We start from the raw sequence: 25,998 nt of genomic DNA on the forward strand, positions 1-25,998 counted from the left end.
ATATTTCCACAGAAAGGAAGTGACATTAGAAATAACTTCAAACCACAGCTGACCAACATGCTGCTTCTTCAAATCGCAGAGGCTTACAACCACTGTTCATGTAGATTATCTGATTGAACTGTAGTAATTTAGATCTCCAGATTAAATAAAATCCCATACCTTATTATTCATGAAGGCTCTCAAACACTGTATAACCTTATGCTGACTCCTCTTCACAACTTTTTCCTGGCTGAATAAATAAAAAATGTAGTGTAGCGAAATGCTTTTTACATATTAAGAAAAGATTGCAATTTTATATTAAATCAGCCTTACTTTTTTGTCTCAACCAATCTTTCCAAAACATCCAACAGCAGCCCCAGGCCTTCTTGGCCAAAGTTTTCAACCCAGCTGGGGAGAAAAAAAAAAAAAAGACATTAAAAAAAAAAATGACATTTCAAAGACTAACTACAATGAATGAAAATTGTCAGAATAAATAAAAGTAGTATATCTGGATCATTTTAAAACCCAAATTTGACTCTTTACTCAACAGAAGATCAAAAGGAATTCCATTCACCCACTGATGCAATTAGATAACCTTAAATTAAAAAATATTTTTAAATTACAGTATGCATTAAATTTAGTAATTTTCATTTTTAAATTAAAAATTATACATTCTTTGGCACAGAACTATAATTCAAAAAACCTTACAAAGGAAGAGAAGAAAACCAACAAATTTCTACTACACACTGTTCTCGAGTTTCCTGGAAAAATCAAAATCTAACCGTTAATTGCAGACAAGGAAGGAAAAGCCTAAGGGATTTGCAGAAGTGGCTGCCTGAGATACTAATCCACAGGAATATCTCCAAGTGAACACAACAAAAATCTTAACTTTCAGCTATTGCCAAAGCTGTCTTTTGAGGAGGTTAAACCTGGGCATGTTGTTTCTACAGGAGACAGCCGCTTCATGGTCCTGTTCACTACTACTCAAAAGCCCTCGATGTCAAATACAAGTAACTGCATGACTAATAGCAGTACTGCAGCCATCCCTTTGATGGCAGCTGTTGGTCTTGCTGAAACAGTGATGTTTGATCAATTACATAACCCTGAAGTTTGTGGACAACACTGCCATTCATAGTCATAACAGAAGGAATATTTTGATCTTTAGACTTCATTGTCTGTGTAAGGCACAGATATTTTAAGCTTCAAACTTTTAACAAAATTCCACTGGACAAAGTTGACTGCAGAGGCAACAAAAATAAATATACAGTAGAGAAACTGTAGAGACTATTTTCTCAGAAAATTCCTTTTATAAATGGTGAAGTTATAATATTCAATTGTGGAATGAATTCACAAGTACCTGATTACTCTTTCCATAAGAGGCAGGAATATTTCCTGACACCTTTAGTCAACTTTCCATACTACTGCCATGAGGCACTGGATCTCTTATTATTGTCTTCGGGCAACAAGACAGAAAACTATTTCATAATAGATATCTCTTCTATAATTTTTCCACTTTTAAATTACTGTATTACTTTCATCTATTAACAGATTACAAAATCATCTCTATTTAAACCAGATACAGTTAGCATGATGAAGATGGAATACTTTTCACCGTCTTCATCAACAGAATCCATGTTTTACTATGGGTATAGTACCAATAGTTTCTGTGCATTCTTTAAATTATTACTTTAAGAAAGATTAAGATGAGGAAATATCTTGTTGCGTATTAACAAAATCAAGTATTTTAAATAAAAAGGAAGCATCCATTCTGCAACATCAGAAGTTCAACATCAAGACATTGGTCAGAAGTAGTAATATTACAACATTCACTTTACTTGTATTATAGCCTCTCCATTGTCTTCTCTGTTTTGTCTATTTACACACCATTGTGCACATTGGGTAAAGTTTATTTATCACCACTTTTGATTAGTAACCAGAATATTTAGATACACCTGTAACGATGGGACCTTACCAGTGACAAATAATAAGCTATTCTGTTAGAAATAACACAGGAGAGATGCAATAGCTCTTTTGAAATACACAGTGCTTTCAATCCCATCACAGGATGGGATCAAACAGTTCCTTGTATCTCCTAGAGACAGAACTGTAATGAACTTAAAATTATAGGAAGACAGAACCAGATCAGATGCTTCTATATGTTTTTCCCCTAAAAGTAAATATATATGAAAATACATTTTCTCTTTCCTGGATGGGAGTTTTGTTCTGAAACAGATTAGGCAAATAACCGTCAATTGTTTTTGGTGTAACTGGCCACATCTGACCTAAAGATGATTCTACTAGACCTTTCTTAGCACATCTTGTATTAGACAGAATTATGCACAGTCACTTTGTCATACATCCAGCAGCTGAGGATGCTGAGAATGATCAAGTGCCTAAAATACTATTGCATTATTACTGCCCTTCCCTCTGCTTCCACAAAAGAACAAAGATTATTTACACTATCCAGAGCAAACGCTTGGCTTTTTGTCAGTCTGATAAAACACGGAGCTATCAGTGCCCCTATTTTCAATTTATTAAAAATGTCCTTTTAATGAAAAGAGCTACATCTGTTGCAACTATTATACAAAAGGAGAGGAAATAGTAGAGATAACTAGTTAACTGTAATACTATGTACAGCTAGATCACTGAACCACTTCTGATGAATTGTGTTGACAACTGCGAGCTAAAAATATCCCATTTATTTACCTGAAGAATAGCAGTCAAGATCAGTGGATATATTTTCCTTTTGAGCCTTTCTTTTTATACTGATGGAAAATAAATACTATTGTTTGCAGAAAGCCATAGATTTCAATACATTTTTTTAAGTACCAGGATCAAACTACTCAATATCACTTGATTCAGATTTCTTTGTGAACTAAAAATACATTGTACAAAAATGACTAATTGAAAACAATGTTGTAGAACCAGTCCTTGCAGTAGAAACTGAAATGTCAACAAGATTGAAAAGTTAAGTTGATTAAAGTATAGTAATTGGGAACACAGCAAAAATCCCTAAATTATACATTGTCAAAAAGATCACAGCCCATAAATGTGAAAATTGTCAGTCTAGATACAATCTAAATTTAATTCACATCCTGTTAAAAAAGCATATATTTATTCTTAGATATTATACATGCACAAATAAAATCCCAAAGTTTCATCAGTTATTTCTCACTGTTCATATCATATGAAGTTGGAGTTAAAAATAATCATGACTTATGGCAGCTGGACTGGAGTTTGGAAGTGTCAAAACAAGTTTTTATTCAAAAGATTTGGCTCCTGATCGGAAAATCGAAGTCACCAATATCTGCATCCAATGAGCATCAACTGTTATTACTCATCAGAAAGAAAGGGACATGGTTTAAAAGTGTTTACTCCACAAATTTTTAGTATGAATAACAGTTTGCCGCTGTTACATTCTTGCTACTTTTGTATATAAGCCCTACAGAACAACTTTGATTTTTACTAAAGCTGTTTTAAAACACTATGGCTAAGCCTAGTGAGGTCTATCTGAACAGTCTTTTTCAGCACCAGTCAATACACCAGAAGACTGTTTCAGAACCCATATGCTCTACTGGTTGTGATCCTTCTTTTGATTTGTAGACTACAACGCTTTCATGGACAAGTGGCAGAGATTTTTTTAATGAAACTGCTGATTACTTAAATACCTCTTTTCTGGTGTTTTTGCAAGCCACAGTCTTTCTCCTTCCAATTCAAACCTCTCAAATTCAGACCTAATCTTAGGCCATACATCCATTAACTTAATAACGAGTTTCACTCCAATCTAAACATTATAGTTATTTTACGTTGTCTCTTACAGTCTGCTTAATGTTTCAAATTGAAGTTAAATTGTAATAAATTATGGTCAAGTTGGGACTTAAATTCTGTCAAATTTTCTACCTACCACAGTTTATACTTAACTGAACAAAATTAAACTTAGTGTTACAATCTAGAATTATTTCTACCACTAAGTTAAACTAATCTCTCAAAACTATTAGTGCAATACTTTGTTATCAACAATGCATCATACCCTTCTAATGTGCTTTGAAGGATTGACACAGCATACACTAAGCTTATGAAAATGAAAACATTTGTTTGTCCATTTCTCCATGCACAAAAGCACTTCCACTTTTCCCTGTATTCATAACATATATCTACAGATTTCTAATCCTTTCTTTACTCAAAATGAAACATTTGGGGAAAAACCTACTTACTCCAAACTCTCACAATATTCAGTTGCTGTAAAACTTCTAAGTTTCTGTACTTTGTTCTTTCAGATAATATCAATCACTTGACTTCTGGTATTGATCAGATACTCTATTACAACACCATAGTCTAATTCAACTTGCATTCTCTATCAAATGTCTCAAGTATAGATCAACACCATTCTCTCATAGCTGGCCTCTGCATTCCTTATTCCAGTATCATTTCTCCATCCTCCTCACTCATTCATATCCTATTGCATTGTACCATGTTGTTAGGCAGAAATAGCACCTCACCAAGATCATGGGTTTTGGTTTGTTTTGGTTTTTTTTGGGGGGGAGGGGGATTTAGCTTTTCTCTTCGTGTGTGTGAAAGGGGCAGCAAAGGGGATCACATACAAAAAGAGGCATAGCAAGGTATATAAATCCAGGCATAGCAAGAACAGAGAGGAGAGGTTGATCTAAACTTAAGTTGACACACATTTCATTCATTTTGTGTTTCTACTTCCAGGTGCATATTAACAAAGTTTTCTTTGTTAAATAAACATAAGTATAAATAAAAAATATCTGGGATTGTGGTTAGCTGTGGGAGTTTCTTTAACAAAGAAGGAGAAGTAATACTATATCAAAAAGTAGCTTCACGTTCATGAAGGAAGTGTATCTTCTGTAAAACCCTCTGTCAGAAGAACTCAGATTAATGTAAAGCATGTTTCTTCCCATGTGAACCATTACATATTCTAAATAAGACAAACCATTTAAAAAACAAATTAATAGAAGGAAAGAAGCAAACACTCATACAGAAGACCCACATCAACAGCTCTACCAAGGCAGATGCAGAGTTGTCTAATCCTTTTTTAATCGCATCCCAAAAGCATCCCCCAACATTTCATTTGTATTATTTTGAAATAAATCCAAAACAGCTTCGCCAAATTATGTGTTCAACCATTGGTTTAAACAGGAACTCTAAATCAAAAGGTTGCAAAGAGAGTAGAATAGAAAAAAATATATATATATAACTTAATAAAATAAAGCCAGCTTCCACAAATCAAGCTGCATGAATCAAATCAAAATTAAAAATAAAGATTGAGATCAGTGTTAGAGTTATGATTACTGAAGAGTTAGCCTTTTTAAAGAAAGCACAAGTAAACTAATGTTATGCTCACTTCTGTATAGATAAACCCTACAGATACAGCAGAAAGTACCAGAAGGTAGCAGGGAAGAAAGCCTAAAGCACATAACTGTTTTCTGGCTACCAAACTTATACCAGGCTATCTCCTATCACTGATCACCTTGACAAAGTTAAAAGATTAAATATTTAAGAGACTATTTCAAAAATGAAAAACTTTTCACTCTTTAGCACCACAAAACAAACTGCTCTGCACTACACTTGTTTTACATTCTCTTAGCATTACCTTGTACAGATCAGTGAACTCTACTGAAAAACAGATCTACAGAAGTCACATAATCAATGAAAAAAAAACCAAAAAAGTACAATCATTCACTAAAGCATATACATTCATTAACTAGAAAGCCTTGAAACATACACATCTACAGATCCATTAATTTCAATCCATTAAGAAATAAGAATATGATTAATCTTAGCAATATGTCTTAATGATGTTACCTGACAGGATTGCTAGTTAAGGACACACGGAGAGATTCTAAGCAAGTGACAAGTCTTTCATCTATTGACCCAGCTTTTAATTCCTGAATAAACTCTTGGGGTGAAATCTTCCGACTGTTCTTGAGACTCCCCTGAAATACAGAATACACATTCATTTTTTATTTGGCACACATAGAACTTGAATAGATTATCAATGGCTAACCTTCATTTCTGTTCCTTGAAAAAACAGGGAAAAAAAGAAGATATCATTTAGTCCTAAACCTGTTACTGTTTGTTATCCATCTACTATATATGCTAAATGCTGACTTGCATTTTTGTCAATTTATGAACAAATTTATAATCAGTAGTCAAAATCAGCAGGCATTGAATGTAGAACATTCAATGTAGATACAGAGGGAAAAACCAGCACAGCAGAAGATTATTCAGGATGCTATTGCAGTAACTGAAGTTCTTGTAGATCATATAAAATGCTTTTCCCTTAAATGTCCTTCAGATGAGGAGTATGTGAGACTGGGACTATAAAACAGGCTTGCTTTCTCTCCAAGGGCTAAAGCAAAAGAACTTAAAAAATTAAAAGAAAAAAAAAAAAAAGAAAAAATACTACTTAAAACTATTGAAGTTCTAAAGATAAATCACAGCTCCTTATTCATTATATTTTCCATCTGTAAGAATGCAATGCAACACAAATATTACTATTCATACAGTAACATAAAGACAATTACTCAAACCTTCAGGTTTGCTTTGAGTTTTGCTCTTTTAGGCAGGTGGGGAGGCAAATAGGGACATAGAAAACAGGGAGATAGAAAGGAAAATGCAATAGCAAATTAATGCAGCACTGCAAAAGTAGTTTTGTGCAAATAAATTATTTTCTGTTCCAAGTAATATAGGTTGCAAGACACCAGCTTTGACTCATCATTGTATCTGTAGTGTCAAATGTTGCTTAAAATAAATTCAAGAGATTAACGACTCTTCTGAAGGATATATAGTATCCATTGTTTTAAACAAAGCAATGGTTACACTAAACTAATGAAGCACTACAATTTGCTATTAAAATGGAAAATCTTAAGAGGCACTGATGCTATTCTTCAGAGTATCCTCGTCCGCTTTTTTTTTTTTAAAGTAGCAGTAAAGACAAAATTTCTAGATGGTGGAAAGCAAGAATTCTGCTCCACCTAATATCCATTTATGACATAAAGGATAGATACATTTTCTAGAGAACTTATCTAAATTCCAAAAAATATGCATACAGTGGGGTGCCCAGTGGGAAGCACAACTATTCTGTCATGTAGCTGTAAAGAGAGTTACTAAATAGTACTTGATTATCTAGTGGCTTAAGTCAGGAGTTGAAGAGAATTAGACTTGTAGTACAATAACTCGAAATCATCCACTGTAAATGGTGAGGCAGTCTCATTATGTTATTATACAGAGCTTCATACAGGAGATGTTTTCTTACTTTGGTAGATCCTCAAGAAGTGTTGAAAAATAAACTTTTCTCCTCCTGAAGTAGAAGATGATGAAATAGTTCCCAGCAGAGTGGTGAAGTTAAAAACCAGGAAGAGTGGTTGACAGACCAGACTGCTATGCTGCTATTCAAAAGGTCTTCGACAAACAGGAGAAGTGGACAAGGGAATTTCACGGAGTTTCAAAACAGGAAACACTAAATCCTGAACCTGTGCAGGAATAATCCCAGGCACCATGAGATGTTGGGAGCTACCAGCTGGGAAGTAGGTTTGTAGGAAAAAAAATGGGAGTCCTCGTTTACAAGCTGCCCATAGGGAAGTGCACACCAGCTGGTCAAGGGAGATAGATGATCCTTCCCCTCAGCTCAGTAGGGGTGAGACACATCTGGAATACTGTGCCCAGTTCTGGGCTCCCCAGCATGAGAGAGACATGGACATACTGGAATGAGTCCAGAAAGGGCTGTGAACACAATTAAAGGAGCATCTGTTGTACAAGGAGAGGCTGATAGAACTGAGATTGCTTAGTTCCAAGAGAAGGCTCAGGGGAACCTTATCAGTGAAAGGACAAGAGGCACAAATTGAAATACAGGAAACTGGCTAAACATAAGACATACACACAAACATCCACCCTTGTGTTTTTTTTAACCATGAGGCTGGTCAAGCACTGGAACAGGTTGCCCAGGTAGACTGTGCAGGCTCCTCTATCAGAGATACTAAAAAATGGACTAGATAGGGTGTTGGACAAGACTATCTCCACAGATCTCTTCCAGCCTCAATCATTCTATTCCATGACTCTGTGGTAAGGGAACATTGAGGGGCTTTTGGGGGGATATACTGCCTCTCTGATCCACCTATATTTCCTCAGACTGGAGAAACAGATGTTCCAGATGCCAAAAAACAGACTACTGCCATGAACCAGCCTGAAAATATAGCATCTCATGCCGTATTTTGGTACCCCACACATAATACATGGAATGTCATTACAAACATGCCTCTGAATTGACGGAGATCCATATTTGCTTAAATATGTGAGTTACTTCCAATAGCTGTGCTCCATGAACAAAGTAGACAAGATGGCAAGGAAAGGATGAGGGTTGAGGGGAGCCTTAGAATTAGAGATCTAGGAAAAAAAAAAAATCCATCACAATAAATGTTCCTGCAGACAAGAAGAAACTTAGTGTTTTCAGTTTTCTTTCACATTCTGTGATTATTTCACATAATACATGAGAAAGGCCCTACAGCAAGGGAACTTACTTCAATCTCTTCAGATATTCTCTGGGTCCAAGAATTAACAGTATGAATTGGTAATGCCAGGAACAGAACACTACCTCCACAAAAGACATCTAGTTGGCAAGCTTATTCCATAAACAACTTACGCTCCTCACCAAGAGAATATAATTACGTGATGGTCCAATGAAATCACAGTTAATGTCTCAAACATCCCATAGAGAACTGTGGTAAAGGAAACAGCCTCTATGGAACTGCCAGAGCTGTGCTGTGTAGTGATGGCAAGATGTGGTAAGAAGAGAGGGTCCCACAGAGGTGGGACCGCACTTTTCTGAGGCTGGACTTCCCTGTCTTGAGCAACTCCTTGAAGAGCCAACAGAGAAGCCATTTGCACAGTGAATGTGACAAGAAAGGTCAGACACCGCTCATAACTGCAGAGAGAGGCAAGTAGCTCTCCAACAACCCCCAAGCCCACCAATCCATTTCCAAAAGACTCTGAAGGTACAAATTATGCATGGACCAAAGCCAAGAGTATGCTAGAAGTACAGACTGCGCATGACACCTAATTTGCTTAATGAGTTCGAGTGCTTGCCTGGAATAAGGGCATGGAATTATAAGAGGACACAAATTGGAGCCCCGCGTGGCGGCACCCCTCCAGAAAAGGACATCTAGGCTGGCTGGACCATGCTGGTACCAGGACTAATGAAATCTTTCTTTTGTCTCTTTTTTTTTTTTTTTTTCCTCCCTCTCTCTCATTCTCTATCCCTGTATCCCTGCACATACAGCAACGCTTGTTGGGGCATGCTTATGGCTTGTCGGGGCAGATAAGATTTACAGCTTGTTGGTGCATGTTGTATGACTTGTGGCTTGTCAGTATATGTTGTAAGATTTGCGTTTTGTTGGTATGTGCTATAAGGTTTACTGCTTATTGCAAAGGTTTACTAACAAAGTTTCATGTCAGTATCTGTTATGAAAAAATAAAAGTTGAGTTTTGTGAATTAGCGAATCCCTGGTGTCATTACACCTTAATCCTAACCTGAGAGTCAGAGAATCTGAGTCATCATCCCAAGAAATTGAGACGTGAGAAACTGCTTGCACTTCCACAAGGCAAGGAAGTTCAGCTCCCCTAACAGTTTTGACACAGCTAGATCTAAAGAGAAATGAAAAAACAACTGGAGACAATCTCCAAGCTAAATGTAGAAGATCCTAAACAAAATAAAATTAAGAACTTAATATCAGACTAGATAAAATATGAAAACTAAAAGCTACTATGCCAGAAGTTGCCCAAACACTACGAATTCACTGGCTAAGAAAAATTGGCAGCAAGGGTTTCTGTCTGGTTATTCAAGAGCTTATATACTGAGCACATCCATCCTGTTACAATAATCCCCAAATATTTTAAGACTAACCCCTGAGACACAATGAGGGCAATTTGAGTTATGGCTTTGATATAAGGAGGAAATTGTTACAACTGTGTTGTAACGGGATCAGGGCCATATGCAGCATATACAATTCCCAATGTGATCCTGGATCTTCCCAGATGGTCTCTGCATAGATGAGATAATGGACTGACTAGAGACAAGATGGCCAGACTCCTATCAGCCTTTATGACAAAGTATTTAACTAAGTGTTACAGGAGCTCTCCAGTTGGAAATTTCAGAAAGTCTCAGAAAATCTCCTGGCAGCTCCTGCTGTGCATAGACTTGTTGATAAGCACTACTTGTATACCTAAGGATATGGATTAATATCCTGGGTGGAGGATCTGTCATTTCCAGTAACTTCCCCCAGCAGTTCCTGCTGTAAAATTGACCAAGCTGAATATAACTAAGATACTTTATAAATAGACAGTGAAACGGCTTCCTTTTGATGCAGAAACAGTCATATAGGACAGGCATATGGACAGGACAGAGTTAAGATGGTTAGAAGATATTTTGTATGTAATTTAATATAATCAATAGCAATGTGTGCAGTGGAAAAGTCACATGGGACAAGAGCCCAGCCAGACTATAAGAATTCACTAGAATGACATTTCAGAGTCTCATCTGATCCATCTGAAAACAGTGTCAGAAGCAATGGAGACTCACATCAACATCCAGACAGCAACCAGCCATCCTGCTTCAGACTCAGTTCCTTACCTGAACATTACCCTATGCAAAAGATGCCAATAAACTGTGAGAGTCTGTACATCATACCCAGAGTACCAAGTACCACTTATTCATAGCTCTGCCAAGGTTCTGCAACATAATAAGAATATGATACATCTGCCAGTGCTCAAATAAAATGAGAGCTGCATTTGGTACCAATTGTGAAACTGATTATATTAGCTATATTTCAGCACGGGAAAAGCTGCTTAAGTTCAAAGTGCTCAAGTTAACTGAGAAACAGGAAATATCTTGAGGCATCAGTGCCTCTAGAAATTTAATTACTCAGCTGAAGAACAACTGGTCTGTAAGCAGATGCAGTATGAAGTCAGCATTAATTAATTCAGTTAAAACATTACAAGGGAGTAAGCTGCACAACAAAAACAAATTCGTGTGAAGCAAACTCACTTTAAAAACCTAGTTTGTGTGTGCTCAACATACAGAACAGCAAAACTTATGGTAGAGTAACATTATAGTAATGCTGCTTTTATTTCCACTTGAGCATTAACTCCATAATACGGAAATTGATTTTTAAAACTTTTCTGGACTGGAACATCTTTGTATGTGTTTATATAGCACTTAAAGTGACACTTTTTCTAACCTCAAATAAAAAAAAGCAACACTTTTTCTAACCTCAAATAATTATAATACATATGAACAGCTACAAAAACACAGAAAATACATTGGACTTAATCTCTAACAACAAACAGAACCATACTGCTTTTGCTAGATGAGAGTTCACACCCACTGAACAGTCTTTAAACACAACTGTTGTTCTCTGCTCCAGTCGTTTCCTGATAAATAAGACATGACACCACAGCAGACAAATTTCATTCAAGATTTCCAAGCGATGATGGTTTAAATAGTATGCAATATAGATCTCTAAGATAATGTTTAAGGGAAGAAATAAGGCTTCATCTAGATACTATAAATTACAAGAAAACAAGAAATTATTGCAGAATACTGAAGTACTTGAGCACAGTTCTTCCAAGCATATAATTTTTGCTACCATTCAAACTTTCAGTAAGTTCTACTAGTATCCCAAACCCCAAAACTGTTTATTGGTAGCAATTCTTCTACATAGAGCCCCTGAACACATTAGAAAGAATAACGGTAACAGCATACTTACAAACAATACAGACAAACATACAGACCTACATACAGAAGCATGCTTTCAGCGACCTGTTTAAGAAGTCCCTAAGCAAAGTGGAGTGAAATGAATGAGTATTGGACGATGCACATCAGTTGAACTCTGCTTATTTTTAAGTAACTGGGTCCGTATGTGATGGATTCATTCTAAACATCTCGTGAATAAGCAGAGGTAGGTCACAGTATTCTACACATAAATAAGTACCTGAGCACTGCCCCACCAAACCCAGCATAATTTCTAGATGCATCAGGAACAGAGATGTGCTTTTTGAATATTGCAAAGGAGCTGTGCACTTCTAAAACAGAAACCCTGATACTGAGGTCAAGGATGAAGCTTTGACTACAGTGGAGCTCACTTACATCACCAGAGGCTGCTTCATTCTCAGTGATTCATTAGAGGCACAGCCTCTGTTCTTAATTTTAACAGTTTTTATAAGGATAACCACTTCAAATAAAACATGCTCAGTACTCTGAATAGAAGTTGCAAATGAGGATATTCGTCCCAACAAAATATAGCTTAGTACCTCTCTCCTTAAAGTTTAAGGAGTATCAATTATCAAAAGGTATTATTGCAGTATCACCCACAGAAAAACCTAGAGTCCTAGAAAACCAGAGAGACCTGAGATGGGCTTAGTTGTACCCAATAGTCAGGAGCTATACAGCACTTCAACTCTTGTGAAAAAGTATGACACTCTTTCATCACATCAAGGTACACCAACCAGTAACTATCTCTAGAAGTAAAAAATGGACACTAAATGGGTTCATGTGCAACACTTTTGTTATCAACTATTATATAGCACCACAACATGAATTTTGTACTGAAGCCAAGTATGAAAAAGGCTAATCGGTTAAGGAATTATTTTTAAACAGTGCTAGAAAAAAGGTTCACATCAAACATTTTCAATAAGTTTTCTGCACAGTCTTTCTTTCTCTACTAATAGGCATACCTTTACCAAAAAGAAATGTTGTTTTGAGTACAGAAGACACATCTCACATACAACTGAATATCTTTCATTTGTCTTAGTTTGGGCTGAAATAGAGTTAATATTCCTTTTCAGGGACTAGATGAGTGCTGTGTTTTGGGTTTAGCTTTGGGTTTAGTATGGGAAAAACGCTGATAGCACACTGATGTTTTCAGCTGCTACCGAGACTTCAAGGACTCTCCGACTCTCCATGTCCTGCCCGTGCGCAAGGGCACAGGGAGCAGGGAGGGAGCATGGCCACAGCACCTGACCCAAACTGGCCAGTGAAATATTCCATATCATGGAACGTCATGCTCACTATATAAAGGAGGGGTGGTTGGGAGGGAGCTCTCTCGCTTGCGGGATCTTGGTATCTCGGGGTCGCTGGCCGGGAACAGGCTGGGTATTGGTTAGCGGGTGGTGAGCAATTACATCGTGCATTGCCTGTTTATATATTTCTTTTTGTTTTCCCCCCATCATCGTTATTGTTTTCATTTTATTGCCATTATTAAACTGTTCTTATCTCAGCCTGAGAGTCTCCCTTCACCCCTCTGATCCCCTCCCCCATTCCCAGGTGGGGAGGGGGAAGGGAGGGTGATTAGCTGCGGTGGTTGGTTGCCAATCAGGCCCAAACCACAACATATTACAGCTTGTAAACTAATTATATAGTGCCCTTTAAAAACATTTGTGTCTATGAGGAACAAAAGTTAGTCTAAATAATGTAACATGCATGCATCACTTTTTCTCTTCAACAGGATATAATGTAACCATTAAGTCATTTTTGGTGTACTTCAGAGAAATTTACTTACAGACTTCGAAGCAGTGCTAATATATTGCATCACCATTTCTTTTTTGGTATTAAAATCCTTTTCTCTCAATGGCATCTTCTTGTCTTCATTTAAATTCATATCTTCCTAGAATGAGAGGGGGAAAAAAAAGACATTTTAAATTTTTTATATGTCATCTAGCAACACAGATGTTTAACTACAACAGAATGATTTAGAAAAACAAAGGCACAAAAATATGAACTTGAACAACTGAAAGCTATTATACAGACAACTTTTCATAAGTTAGATGTTCCTTAAAACCATAAAAATCCTTATCTATCTTCTGTAGCAACTCAAACTAAAAAAGGTCAACTATGCCAAGATAAACAAGTGTATCGCAACCATTACTTTCATAACCTTGTCTTAGAAATCACCTACAGTTTCACACACACAAACTGAACTACAGAAATAATTATTTAACTCTTCCTAAAACATTTATAAATTTACTTAAACCACTCGCTTAGAATGATCTTTATAATGATATACCCATTAGTTCTATAATTCTGTTCCTTGGTTCCCAAATACCTAATCCTGGGCAATGGGATCTGCTTTGCACCGAAAGTAGAGTTCACAAAATATTCACCTTTGCAATAGGTAAGGCCCAAATTCTTGACAATTTTATCATTAAACCAATGCCTTCAACTGTTATCAAAACCCTATCACAGCTCATTCATTCCAACATAAACCCAGAGGTCAAAAAGAGCAGATGCACAACTACATTCAAAGCTGCAGGGCAGCTATTCATTGACATTTCTGACACAGGGACTTCTACTGTTCCAGCCTAGAAATGCTTTGATCATTGTAATTAGTTCCACATCTGTGAGTAATTACATTTCCTATCACACTGAAAGTAAAAAGGGAAAAAAAAAGGCTTTAAGAAACAATTTAGACACACACATGTATGAGCACATACAGCATTGCTATGGTCGCCCAAGCTTAGCAAGAATTACTGCAGGTTTTTTCAGCTAAGATTGACAAAGTGAATCCCCACCAGCTTTGGCAGAAGCAATGCTACAAAATCAGTGGGTAACCATCTTGATATCAAACCTATTTCACCTAGTCAGAAATCAAAGACAAACAGCAAGCAAACTTATAACCTTAGAATGTTAAGAAAAAAAACCTAAATATCAGAATTTCACACCACACTGAAACTTAAGTTTCCTTATCTTTCACTAGTTGTCATGTCGAGTGAGACAGAATCAAGCACTGTTCCCATAAACATTGAGTTTTGTATAAATCTAAGCTGTGAGAAAACATTGCAGAAAGTTCTTGACCCCTTAAGTTGAACTTCTTCAAAGTACAATTAGGGCAATTTTGTGTAGATTCTGGATTTTCCCCCCCACAAATGTTACTGTTTCCTTTCCTCAAGGACCAGAAAAAGTTCCTCACTTAAGTAATAATTTAAATGCATACTAGACTGATAATTTACTTAATAGTATTTCAAATTAATTATTTAATACTATACAGTGTATGTATAGTATCAGATTTGTATTTTTGATACCATATATAAACTATATTATTACTTGTTATTTTTCATATCAAAACAGTACAGGATGCATTTTATCAAAAGTTATTTCATTCAAGCAATAGTAATATAGTCTTCTGCCTCATTGGCAGCTAGCTTGCAAACTAGTGTTACTTCCTACATCTGAAAGTAAATGCAAAACAACCTTGTCTAAACAAGCGGGAAGAAATGAGGCCACACATAGTTCAATTTTTTTCTCATAGTTCTGTTCTTCAAAATGCTGCATTCCTTTGATCAAAAAATTAATACAGAAACTATCTGCTTATGTCCAAACAAAAATTCTAGCAGTGCACAAGGACACACATATTCCTGAATATTTTGCAAGTTGCCTCATACTAAGTCAAATGTCAGGGACATTATCTTGAAAGGGCATGCTACGTTTTCTAGCCTTCCTTAGTTTCTTGTTTTGCTTTCATCTAATATGATTTAGTTAACAATGGGAAACCTGATATGATCCAAAAATGCTGCATGGACTCAAATATCCATAGTAAGATTTTAAAAAAAATTTTAAATAAAATAACAAAAACCACCCAGGCTTAAATACACGTACATTAAAAACAGTGTTGGGATCAAATATTCTATGTAAAGAGATCCTTTTCTTCCAAGACACATAAAAAAGAAGAAGCTTTTGTGTGTGTATATACACAATTTGGAAAACAAAGTGAAATATATTTAAAGTTACCTGTCTTTATCAAAGCTTACAAAAGTCACTGCAGCTTTTTTAAGATGAGAAAAAACATACCACAAAAAGCAGTGTCTTCAGTATTTCAAAAATCAAAAACCTAAAGTCATCATCTGCTCAGAGGAAGGGTACATTCTGTTAAATGGTCAGGTAGAAACCTAAAAATTTAAACCAGTTACACAACAAAACAATCTGAATATTTTAATTTACTGTCAGGCATTTACAGTTAATTACTAGCCAGGGCTTTAACAATTCATCAGTGAATTCTGACATAGATATATGGGTTTGGACATAAAGATTTAGGGACTGCTAAAAGTAATTTAAAATAAAAACAAATAAGAAAGTTCTTCTGAATTTACTTTAAATATTTTTTCAATAACAAATTCTTTCAAATCTAGAAAAACTCTACAACTTTAAATTCTCAACAACTGCTCAAAAATCTTTATGACTTATCTAAGACATTTCTTTAGCTTAAAAATGGGGAAGAAGAGAAAGAACTGATATCAAGTCAATTGCCAAAAGTCCTACAGTGTTAGTATTCATTCTAGCCTTTCATTTGTTATCTTACCCTCTTACAGGTATTCCTCATTTTATGTAATACTTCAGTTTATTTAATTACCTTTTATTAAATGCACAACAACGTATTTATGACTATTCTTATTACCAGGCAACACATCTGTTGAGATACACACATGACAACCCCTACTATAAATTACTAAAATCAAGTCCAGTTTGACATTAGCAGATAAATTTGGTTTTTTCTGCAAGTTCCAATAAATGTCTTTGGAACACTGTGCCTCAGGATTCCTTTCCACAGGGATACAATTGTATAGTGATACTGGCTTTGAATGAAAATATACTTTACATGTAATAAGGGTATCTGTATTTTATTCAATACTTAAGCTGTATTTTTAAAACTTACATAAGCAGAAATTTAAGAACACTGAAACCAAAGTATTCCATTTTAAGTTTCACAAAAATATATGGCTAGGTCTTCCTCAATGTTTCCTGAGAGTTATCACCATCTTCAGTACCTTGCCTGCAAGATGCCACACGTTTTTTTCATAACATGGAAATGAATGTATATCCTACTGAAGGGGGAAGGAAAAAAAACAAACAAACAACAAAAAAAATGCTTTTCACATTAGCCTGTAGCTACTGCAAAGTTCATTCTTCTGTTTAAAGTAGTTCTGCATTTCCTTCAGACTTGCTCTTTCAAGTTTTCTGAAAATAACTTCTGAACTTTAACAAAGAAAAAATAAAGGGCTTGTTTCTCCTGCAAAAAAAGAAAATATCTAATTCTAATTACATTTTTTAAATAAAAGAAGAAAAGAATAAAGGCAAGTAAGACACCTATTAGTACAAACTACATTCCATAATCCTAGATCTAACAGCAGGTTTGGTTTATTTATAGCAAATGTTCTGTCTGTGTGTAAAAAGTAATTTCTTTGTTGTTGTTTTTAACAAATGAAACATCATTAAAGCAATTGTTTTATACAGATTAGAAGTATTCAGTGGTACAAGGGGCTTAGTTTATAAAATACTTCAACTCCATTCTTCTATTTCTTCTAAAATCATTAGAAATTATTCTACAAGTGAGCAATACCTCTTTGGACAATAAGTCATTTTACATGGATGTTTTCCTAACAGCACTAACAGAAATTAAAGGCACTAAAATGACAATTAATTATTAGCTTTAACTGTCTGGTTTTATGAGCTCTTTCAAAATTTTTGCCATCAAAGACTCACAGGACACCACTGCATAGTAGACAGGTAGTAGGAAGCAGTATGCATCCAGGAAAACACAAAACAATGTAATGCATTCAGTGAAACTTCGGAATTTGGAAACTGCTCCCTCCAGTACTAACCAACTGACTACTTTTATTTTGTGCAAAATAAGTTCCAAAAGCCTAGCTACAACATTCAAATTGTTCACCACCCCCACAAATTACTTAATTTGATCAGAACAGCAAACTAGAGGATACAATATATAATTAGCTATGTAATCTACTGTGACTAAATTAGCTTTATTCCAGTGCATTCAAGTGCGGATAATCTGAGGAATCCTTTCTGTATTACATGTTATAGCTAAAGTAACACTGATAAGGTAGTTTATCAAAGACAATTTAAGTGCTTTGTTATTCAATGAAACTAGGAAAGCATTCAAATTATCCAAGATGTCATCATTACTTTAACGTATTTTTGCAAAGTAGTTATAAAACTGGAGTTAATTGCTTCAGGATGCATGGAAATAAGCATTTCTGTTTACCTAGGCACACAGTAGTAGGTTTTTGGGTATGTATTGCAAGTTTCCATTTTTTATGGAATAGACTCAACATCACACACTATCCTATACTAGAACCTCTACGGGGTGCTAGAGAAATACAGCCTACACTTTTGTAGCAAGTGGTATGTGCAGGGAGGCATACCTTCAAGTTTTATAAAAAAACTCTCACATTTCCTAACATTTTAGCAACAACCATTCAGAGAAATTTCTTAACAAAAGTAAATATTCTAGACACCAAGGTATACCAAGAAAAATAGACAATGTGAAAACTACAAGTACAAATACGAAAGTTGGTAACACAGTAAATAAGACCTCGCCTTCATCAGTTTAACTATGAAAATCCTGAATCTTATCTCTCAGTCATAGCTCTCAACAGGTCTACAAAAGCATCTTTGCAACTAAACTAATATTACTGAGTACTAGGAATTACAAATTCCATAAAGGTACTTTTCTCACAGCACATTTCATTTCCTCCATATCCCAGCCCCTGGTAGTCCCTTTGTGTTTCAAGAGTTACTTGCTGCGAGGCGGAGAAAGAAATAATCATCCAGGCATCATTCTCCTTGTTTATGTCCTCTTGTGCTCTTCAGATTGCAGTTACTCCCTTCTCTCATAGCTATTCCATGTTTAGTTTTCAATTGCCAAAAATGTCATAATCATTGCGACAAAAAACCTCAACCTACTGAGGTAGTACCAATGTCACACTATCTTTCCAGCAAGTGACTGCTCTTTTGTAGCACAGTAATGATGACAGCTAAGGAAGGAAGCAAATTTAAAACTGCATGTGCTGAGAAATGCCACTTTGGAGTCAAGAACTTTAAGTCTCTTTGTGCAAGAGTGACATGGAATACAAGTTCAGAACAAAACCCTGCTGTGATATTCAAAGGCATAAAATCCCTCTGTAAAAGTTTCAGGTCATTTTGAAAGCAAGCAGGATTCCCCATTTCTTGTTCCTCAAAATCTGTTGCATAATCTCGTATCTAATAATCAGAAGCTGTTAGTTTCCATTTTTAATATATTTGAAGCAAAATCTTGTCAAAATAATTCCAAGCCTTCATGCCTGAGAAACACATCATTACAGTTCACAACAACAATATTAATAATTCAGGTAAAATCAGAACACATGTACAAAAGAAGCCCCCACCTGTCAGTTAGCCATATTGTCATTCTTTAAGTATGAGAAATCAGTCTAAGATGCTTACCATCATTTTTTCAAACAGTGCTATAATTTCTCTTTCCGACAGGGGTTTTGGAGCAAAATCCTCCATATCCATAGGTGTGGATGACCAATCTGTAGAATGTGACTGCTTCATATGTGTCAGAGGAGGTCTTTCCTTTTTACTGCCTGGAATTCTTATACTGGCAAATCTATCCAACTGAAAACAGAGAAGGTATAATGTATCATATATTGTTTCCATTGCATGTAACCCTAATTAAGGTGGGTGTTCTTGGAAGCTAAGCAACCCTTTTTTTCTGTGGTAACTTGCACCTTATTCAACCATCTTATTTTAAAGGGTTTTCCTACAAATACATATAATGGTCAGTTGCCTTTGCACTTGAGTTAACAGACCAGAATCCCATTACATTATGGAGAAATCAAGCAGAACGTGAGAATTTTACAGAAAGTTTGGAGGAAAAGATATCTACAAAACCAATTTATGAAGAGTTCTTCCCAACCATTATATGTAGAGTATGAAAAAGCAGGCTTATATATGAAAAGCATAGTTTTAAAATGTTTTTTGTTACTCTGAAACAGCTGTACTTCTGACATTGAAATAAAATATACAGATATGCAAAGACACTATTTTTTAATAAAATACAATTTAGTGTAACTAAGACACTGTTCTATTTATTTTTTATTTGCAGTGTGTTATCAAAAACTTAGTGCCCTTCTGTGCTCCAATTATATAGAAATTCATTTAGAAGAACATAAAAACCACCAGCTCCTTTAATAAAGTTAAGTAGGATACACTCATGGTTTCATGAATAATCCTTAGGATTTAATACAAGAATCACTCTGACTTTACCCTTTCAAGAGCCAAAAAAACTGTGGGGTTGTTTTGCTGGTTAGATATTTATCAACTTTTCAGTAAAGACTTACTAAGTGAAATTTTAAACATTTTCATTGTTAGGGCTTGTGTGTTTTAACATATATGGGCAAGGACCAACAGAACACAGAAGCAGCTGACATGCTCAATGAGATGCGCGAAATCTTAATCATCTTTGCAGCAGCCTTTTGAACAGATGTGAACAGCAATATTACACTTGTCAACACGGAAGACAGTTACGGTAGCATTTGATGCATAAGAGATTTTGGACAAGATTTCAACCATATCAGTAGACTTACATCTTTGAAATGATATGTAAATATTCTGAGGCTTCAATATATCCTGAAGATAAGTATCTTGGGACATCACTTAATAAGTACATCAAAGTTACCAAACTAAATGACAAGTGAAGTTATTATAGAGTCTTTGGAATTAAGATCAGAGAAAGCAGAGAAAATTAGTAGCAAAAATTGGGTACAAGTGTTCCACTCTAGTCAGAGCAAGAACTGACTATTAGACATCCATAAAGAGAGGAAAAACAAAAAGAATTTAATTGAAAAGGAACCATTTTTGGAACACAGAAGTAGATTGTAAGCCACTCACATACAGATGGTCGTAGAACATGCAAAAGGAGAAAATTAATACAGCATAAACATAAAAGAGCTCAGCAAGGATGATGGGGCCCTTCAGTGTCACATCAACCCAGCAGGCAATGAAGAAAGCACACTCTAAAGAAATAATTACATAGGCAAGACCCAGGAAGAAAGAGAACGCAACAAAAGCAAAAGACAGGGTAACATCATTGGAAGTGAATTACACTGTCATCAGTGGCAAAAACCATCTTATATCTTGATCAGACAGCAACTTCCCTTCCTGTCTTTAAAATCAGAAGTCTACGATAAGCATGGGGGGATGAAGCCAGATTGCAAATTGAAATGACTAGACTGGAATCTTAAAAAAAAAAATTGTTTTATGTGAGATTTTTCTTCTCAAACAATGGCTTTCACAGATCACTGATGGAAGGCAGCACACCTCCTCCAAAGAATGAGTTCACCAGTAGCTTCTTTGTGCCCCAGCGTTCACTATTAAGTGCATAACCTAAGAAACAAACCATTATATTTGAAGATTCTTTGTACACAGACTTGAAGCAGGGGTAGAGGGAAGACACTTTGGCTGAAATAACAGATTTCAGCCCATGGTTCAGTCAGCAGAGAATTGACTTCGGTTTAAGAGTTGTGCCCTACACTCCTTACCAACCTCTCCTGAAAAATCTCAGCCTCTTCCTTACAGTCCATGTTCCCCAAGGGTCCCCTCTTCCTCCCCCCTCCTCCACACAGCAGCAGCAACAGCAGTTCTGGCCAGGCAGAACCACCCCAGCCTCTGCCATGAAATACCCCAGGCAGTCCTGGAGCTACTCTTCCTCCACTAAGAACAGGCAGCACCAATTCAGGGTTGAGAGCCCATTCATCCTTGAAAAGGGTTATTTCACTTCCTTTCACTTGCTCACATTTTTAGTTTGTGCTTTGTTTTTAAGCTCCTCTTCAATGTTAGACTGTATGGTAGATGTGTTACAACATTACATATTAGGCCATAACATCCATAACACACATATTCACCAAATCCTATACCACTTGTCCTAGAGCAGGGAAGCACACTCTTGGAACATATTTGATCAGGCAGAACACGTAAAATAAAGTGAGACACAAAGATTATACGCATATTTAAACACGTGTCAAACAAATTATATAAAATAATTTAAAACAATGCAGTCTAAAAGTAAGATCTCCATATATTAAAAAAAAAAAAAAAAAAGGAAATTCACAACAAGACTTGCATAGCAGTACAGTGTGGGTATTCTACATCCACTTTTCTTTTGAATTATACATTGATAGTGCTTCAAAAAAGTTAATACCTCTCAATATTCCATACAGGCGAATAATTTCATGGTCCACAGAAAGCACTATACAGAAAGAATAGAAATTTCATTGCTTGGTTGTAATGAAATCTACCACTGATGCTGCTGGCGATCCAAGTGCAGAGAGGAGGAAACAGCAAAAATATAGTTCAATAATTTTCAATGTTACATCAAAAACATTTTAAATCAGGCTAACCAATGGGGAATATCTAAAGCTAGATTTGATACAAAGCTTCACTATCGCTTAAAGCAGGTTTGACCTTCTATCTTTTCTAAAGATGTCTGCCTTTTTAAAATTTATTTATTTTACCAATAAATACATATAGAACCATACAGGAATAGTGTTTTAGGAAAACAGTTTTCTGAAAGAGACAAACTTTTCCCTTATGGTCTCTGTAAGGCCAACATTCAAATGAACCAAAGAAGAAAGTGCTTCATATGGTCTTGATACACAGTATTTCCACGGTAAAGTCCCTTTGAAATTTTCCAAACTAATACCTGTTTTGATGCACTGATGGAACTCAGAGTAGATTATGCAGAGTTAAGAGTTCAAAGGCAATAAGGAGTGAGAATGAGAGTGCAATTAAAAACTTCTAGACAGTCAAAGGAGAAAGCTAACATTTTTTAATACACTATACAAAAATATAACAGGGAATCTCCAACCAGCTCATTAATTCAAACAGGAACCTATTCCTACCATCATAGCACAGCGTTACTGAAGATGAGAAAAACTGTATTTCAGATACATAATCTAAAAAGAATTTATAATAGTAAAATAATTAAAGTACAAAAGTACTGTAGAAATATTAATTAAAAAGTATTCTTTGCTAAATTGTAATAAAGATGAACGGCTCGTAATCACAATATTTGCTGCACGGTGGTCTTAAGTTTAAAAATTATGTGATATTGAAAAGAGAAGTGAAAGCAACTAAAAGGAAAGTTAACCCTGGAAAGGAAAAAACGTTGAACATAGGAAGAGTTTCCCATCCAAAGGTAAGCATAATTCTATAAATGACACAGATACACCACTATTTTGTTAGCAAAAACTAAATGAAACAGTCCTAACTTTTTTGGTCAAAAGGCAGGAATTTTGGACTGGTTGGGCTTTTTTTTTTTTTTTAAGGTGGAAAAGGAGGGAAAATATAAACAAAAATTAACTCGGACAGAAGAGAAACTGTTAAAGATATAATTTGCACAGTTCTCAGTCCTAAGACTAGATCCCCCAGCATGACAGGCATGAGGAGTCTTTTATCATAAACTTAATTTAAGGCAATTAGTTGTTTGCATATATTTTAGCTTTTATGTCTTTATGCCTCCTACCACCAGAGACTAGAACATCTATAAAGCCCTATGCTCTATTCTGCCAGTTCGCATTCTCCACGTGACAAAAACAGCAAGACAACTAAAACGAAATCTTAACATCAGAACTGAAACACAGTGAAAAATAAACTATGGTCAACACATGAACATGAGTTACCATGAAAGCACTTTTCAGTAGCATTTTACATTTACCAGCCTGAAGATTCTGAGGAAGCTTTGGAAGAAAATCTATTATGGCCCCCTTGCACTGTAATAGAATTTAAAACTGACTTATGGTAGTATTTCTTCTACTACTCTGCTCCATTACAAAGCTCTGTGAAACTACAGCTTCAGAAACCTGGCAGTCAAACCCTAATGACACACTCTAGCACTGTATGAGGTGCAAAGCAAGTAACAGTGCTGAGAAAAGCAAACAAGGTATGTGAGTGAATGGTGAAGTTCTCACATGACTTTAAATATTAAAAACTGTGCACAAGGTGCCAAAAAGATCTGAGCTGTGCTTTTATTACTGGTAGTACAAGAAAATATCGCTTATTTCAAAGGTAGTATCATTAGACCGATATTCAAATCCCATAGGGATTTAATTTCCGATTAATATTTTTCAATATAGCCACATTAAAGAAATTGCTTCAAAGAAAGCAACTGACACAGGTAGGACATATCAAAAGTTTTCTTCCATGTTTATTATCTGTATGAATGACAAGAGGAAAGGAAATGTATGCAGTGGGATCAAGACTAAAGGAAAGGACTGTCTCTTAAGGCTGTGTGCTAAAATGCCCATTTGCACACAAAGATTTGAGCACAAAGAAAGACAATGTTGGGAAATACTTCCACCTGTCTCTTCCCAAACTCATCACAGGAACCATTAGCCCACCAAAGGCTTATCTCCACAATCCTAGATGAACAGAGCAGCACAACGGCAAATTATTGATTCAGAGGAAGGGACATGCTGTTCAGGCTCCTCCCAGGGCTGTCCCTGCAAAGCCTCTGCCTTTTGGTCCAGGTCTGACACCCAACCCATGATCAGCTCTCTAGAGTACTCTTCAGACCAAGGGGTGTTTCTGTTTAGGGTGATAAGACAAATTATGGGATGAAGAAGAAAAACATTTTGGGATTGCACAAGGCTTATTTTGCGATGTTTAAGAGAAGACCCAAAGTCAGAGAAAAGAACGGATCTCTGATTTTGAGAGGAACAAGAATAGGAAAATGATAGGGTAAGAAAAGTAGGGCTGGTTGTGTGTAAACCGTTTGCTAGCTGGTACACTTGTCTGGCCATGACCTGTATCCAACCAGCAGTCTGTCCTACCTTATTAAATTCTATTTCCAACTATTTTCCTGAGATGCTCTATTTTGTATACACGTGTGTATGAAGGCCCACGTGTCAGCAGCAAGATCAGACCGAGTCATATGGACCACACAGCAGCAACTGGAGAGACCAGAGTGAGTGAATTTAAGTACCAGCAACTTGAGTACGACCTCAGTTCTGCCCATGCTGTCAGCAAACAGAAGGAGTGAGGGTGGTGAGTGAATGATCACTAGCAACTATCAAGCTGGACTAGCTACTGAGAAGGTGAATTGGCCTTGGAGCAGGGGAATGTGTATCTAGAAATGTAAGATGACAGGAGGAGCTGGCTAGAGGAGGGATAAGGGAAGATCAGAACAGCTGTCAGAGAGACCATAGGCTCTCAGGTGTGGTGGTGATGTCAACTGGGAAATGTACCTCTGTCTGTGCACGAGGATCTCAAAGGGGTGGCTACTGGAAGAGGGTGATTCTACAGGGCTGAGGGGAATCCTGGCCGACTGATGGAGATTTTTGTCTCTGTGCATTCTGTGTTTCTAAAGACAAGGCCACAATGAGAGTTGCTTATCAGAGGGACTGGGGGAGCCCCACAAGCTGCCAAAGAGCTCTGTATGTGTACCTACACACACACACACACACCGTGTGTCTCTCCATGAGTGAGGTGGTCTTTATCAGCAGCTGGAGTGAGTCTGCAGCCTCTGGGCCTCATGTGACCCAGGTGCCAGTCACAGGGAACTCTGGGATCTGGGGACCAGCAACCAGGTAGTGAGTTGTGAGCCCACCTACGGGAGGGATTCACATTGTACATTTCCTACTAATGGATGTGGCTTCCCCCTCCATGGAAGTGCTCCAGGCCAGGTTGGACAGGGCTTTGAGCAACGTGATCTAGTGGTAGAGGTATCCCTGTCCGTGGCAGAGGGGTTGGAACTAGATGATCTTTAAGATTCCTTCCAACCCAAACCATTCTATGATTCTATTCTATTCTATGATTTCATAGATTCTTCATTATTCCACTGAGAGCCTATGAAATAAGAAAGTGATATTATGCACACACCATGGACCCAAAAATCAAAGTTACAGAAAAATCCGCAATACAAATGTTTGGCTCATCACACTTTCTGAGCAGGTCCCTAGAAAGTACATCTATTTGTGCTCTCATTTTGATCTCAGTAAAGACTTCTTACACCATTCTCTGTAAGACAACTGTGTTTATTGAACTTACACACTTGATAATGCAGGAAAATCAATGGATTAGCTATTGGTAGACTAATTGCTGGCTCAACAGCTTATCAAGACATCACCTCCTAACAGAGCTGCTATGCATGCAGGAATGAAAGGTATTCCCTGACA

The 25,998-nt window shown here is 36.4% G+C and overlaps 1 protein-coding gene across 1 annotated transcript in view; it reads right to left on the bottom strand.

The window, feature by feature from the left end:
- DIAPH3 (diaphanous related formin 3) overlaps positions 1 to 25,998 on the bottom strand; it is a 247,165-nt gene that overhangs the window by 202,984 nt on the left and 18,183 nt on the right. Inside the window, exons 3-7 of the mRNA XM_032993917.2 lie at positions 19,268 to 19,441; positions 13,554 to 13,658; positions 5,806 to 5,936; positions 313 to 387; positions 160 to 229 (exon numbers count right to left, since the gene is read on the bottom strand). Coding sequence (XP_032849808.2) covers positions 160 to 229; positions 313 to 387; positions 5,806 to 5,936; positions 13,554 to 13,658; positions 19,268 to 19,441 — 555 coding nt within the window. The remainder of the gene's footprint in view (positions 1 to 159; positions 230 to 312; positions 388 to 5,805; positions 5,937 to 13,553; positions 13,659 to 19,267; positions 19,442 to 25,998) is intronic.

This window comes from Tyto alba, unplaced genomic scaffold (genome assembly GCF_018691265.1).
Source record: "Tyto alba isolate M040663 unplaced genomic scaffold, T.alba_DEE_v4.0 Super-Scaffold_45, whole genome shotgun sequence".
NCBI classification, from domain to species: Eukaryota; Metazoa; Chordata; class Aves; order Strigiformes; family Tytonidae; genus Tyto; species Tyto alba.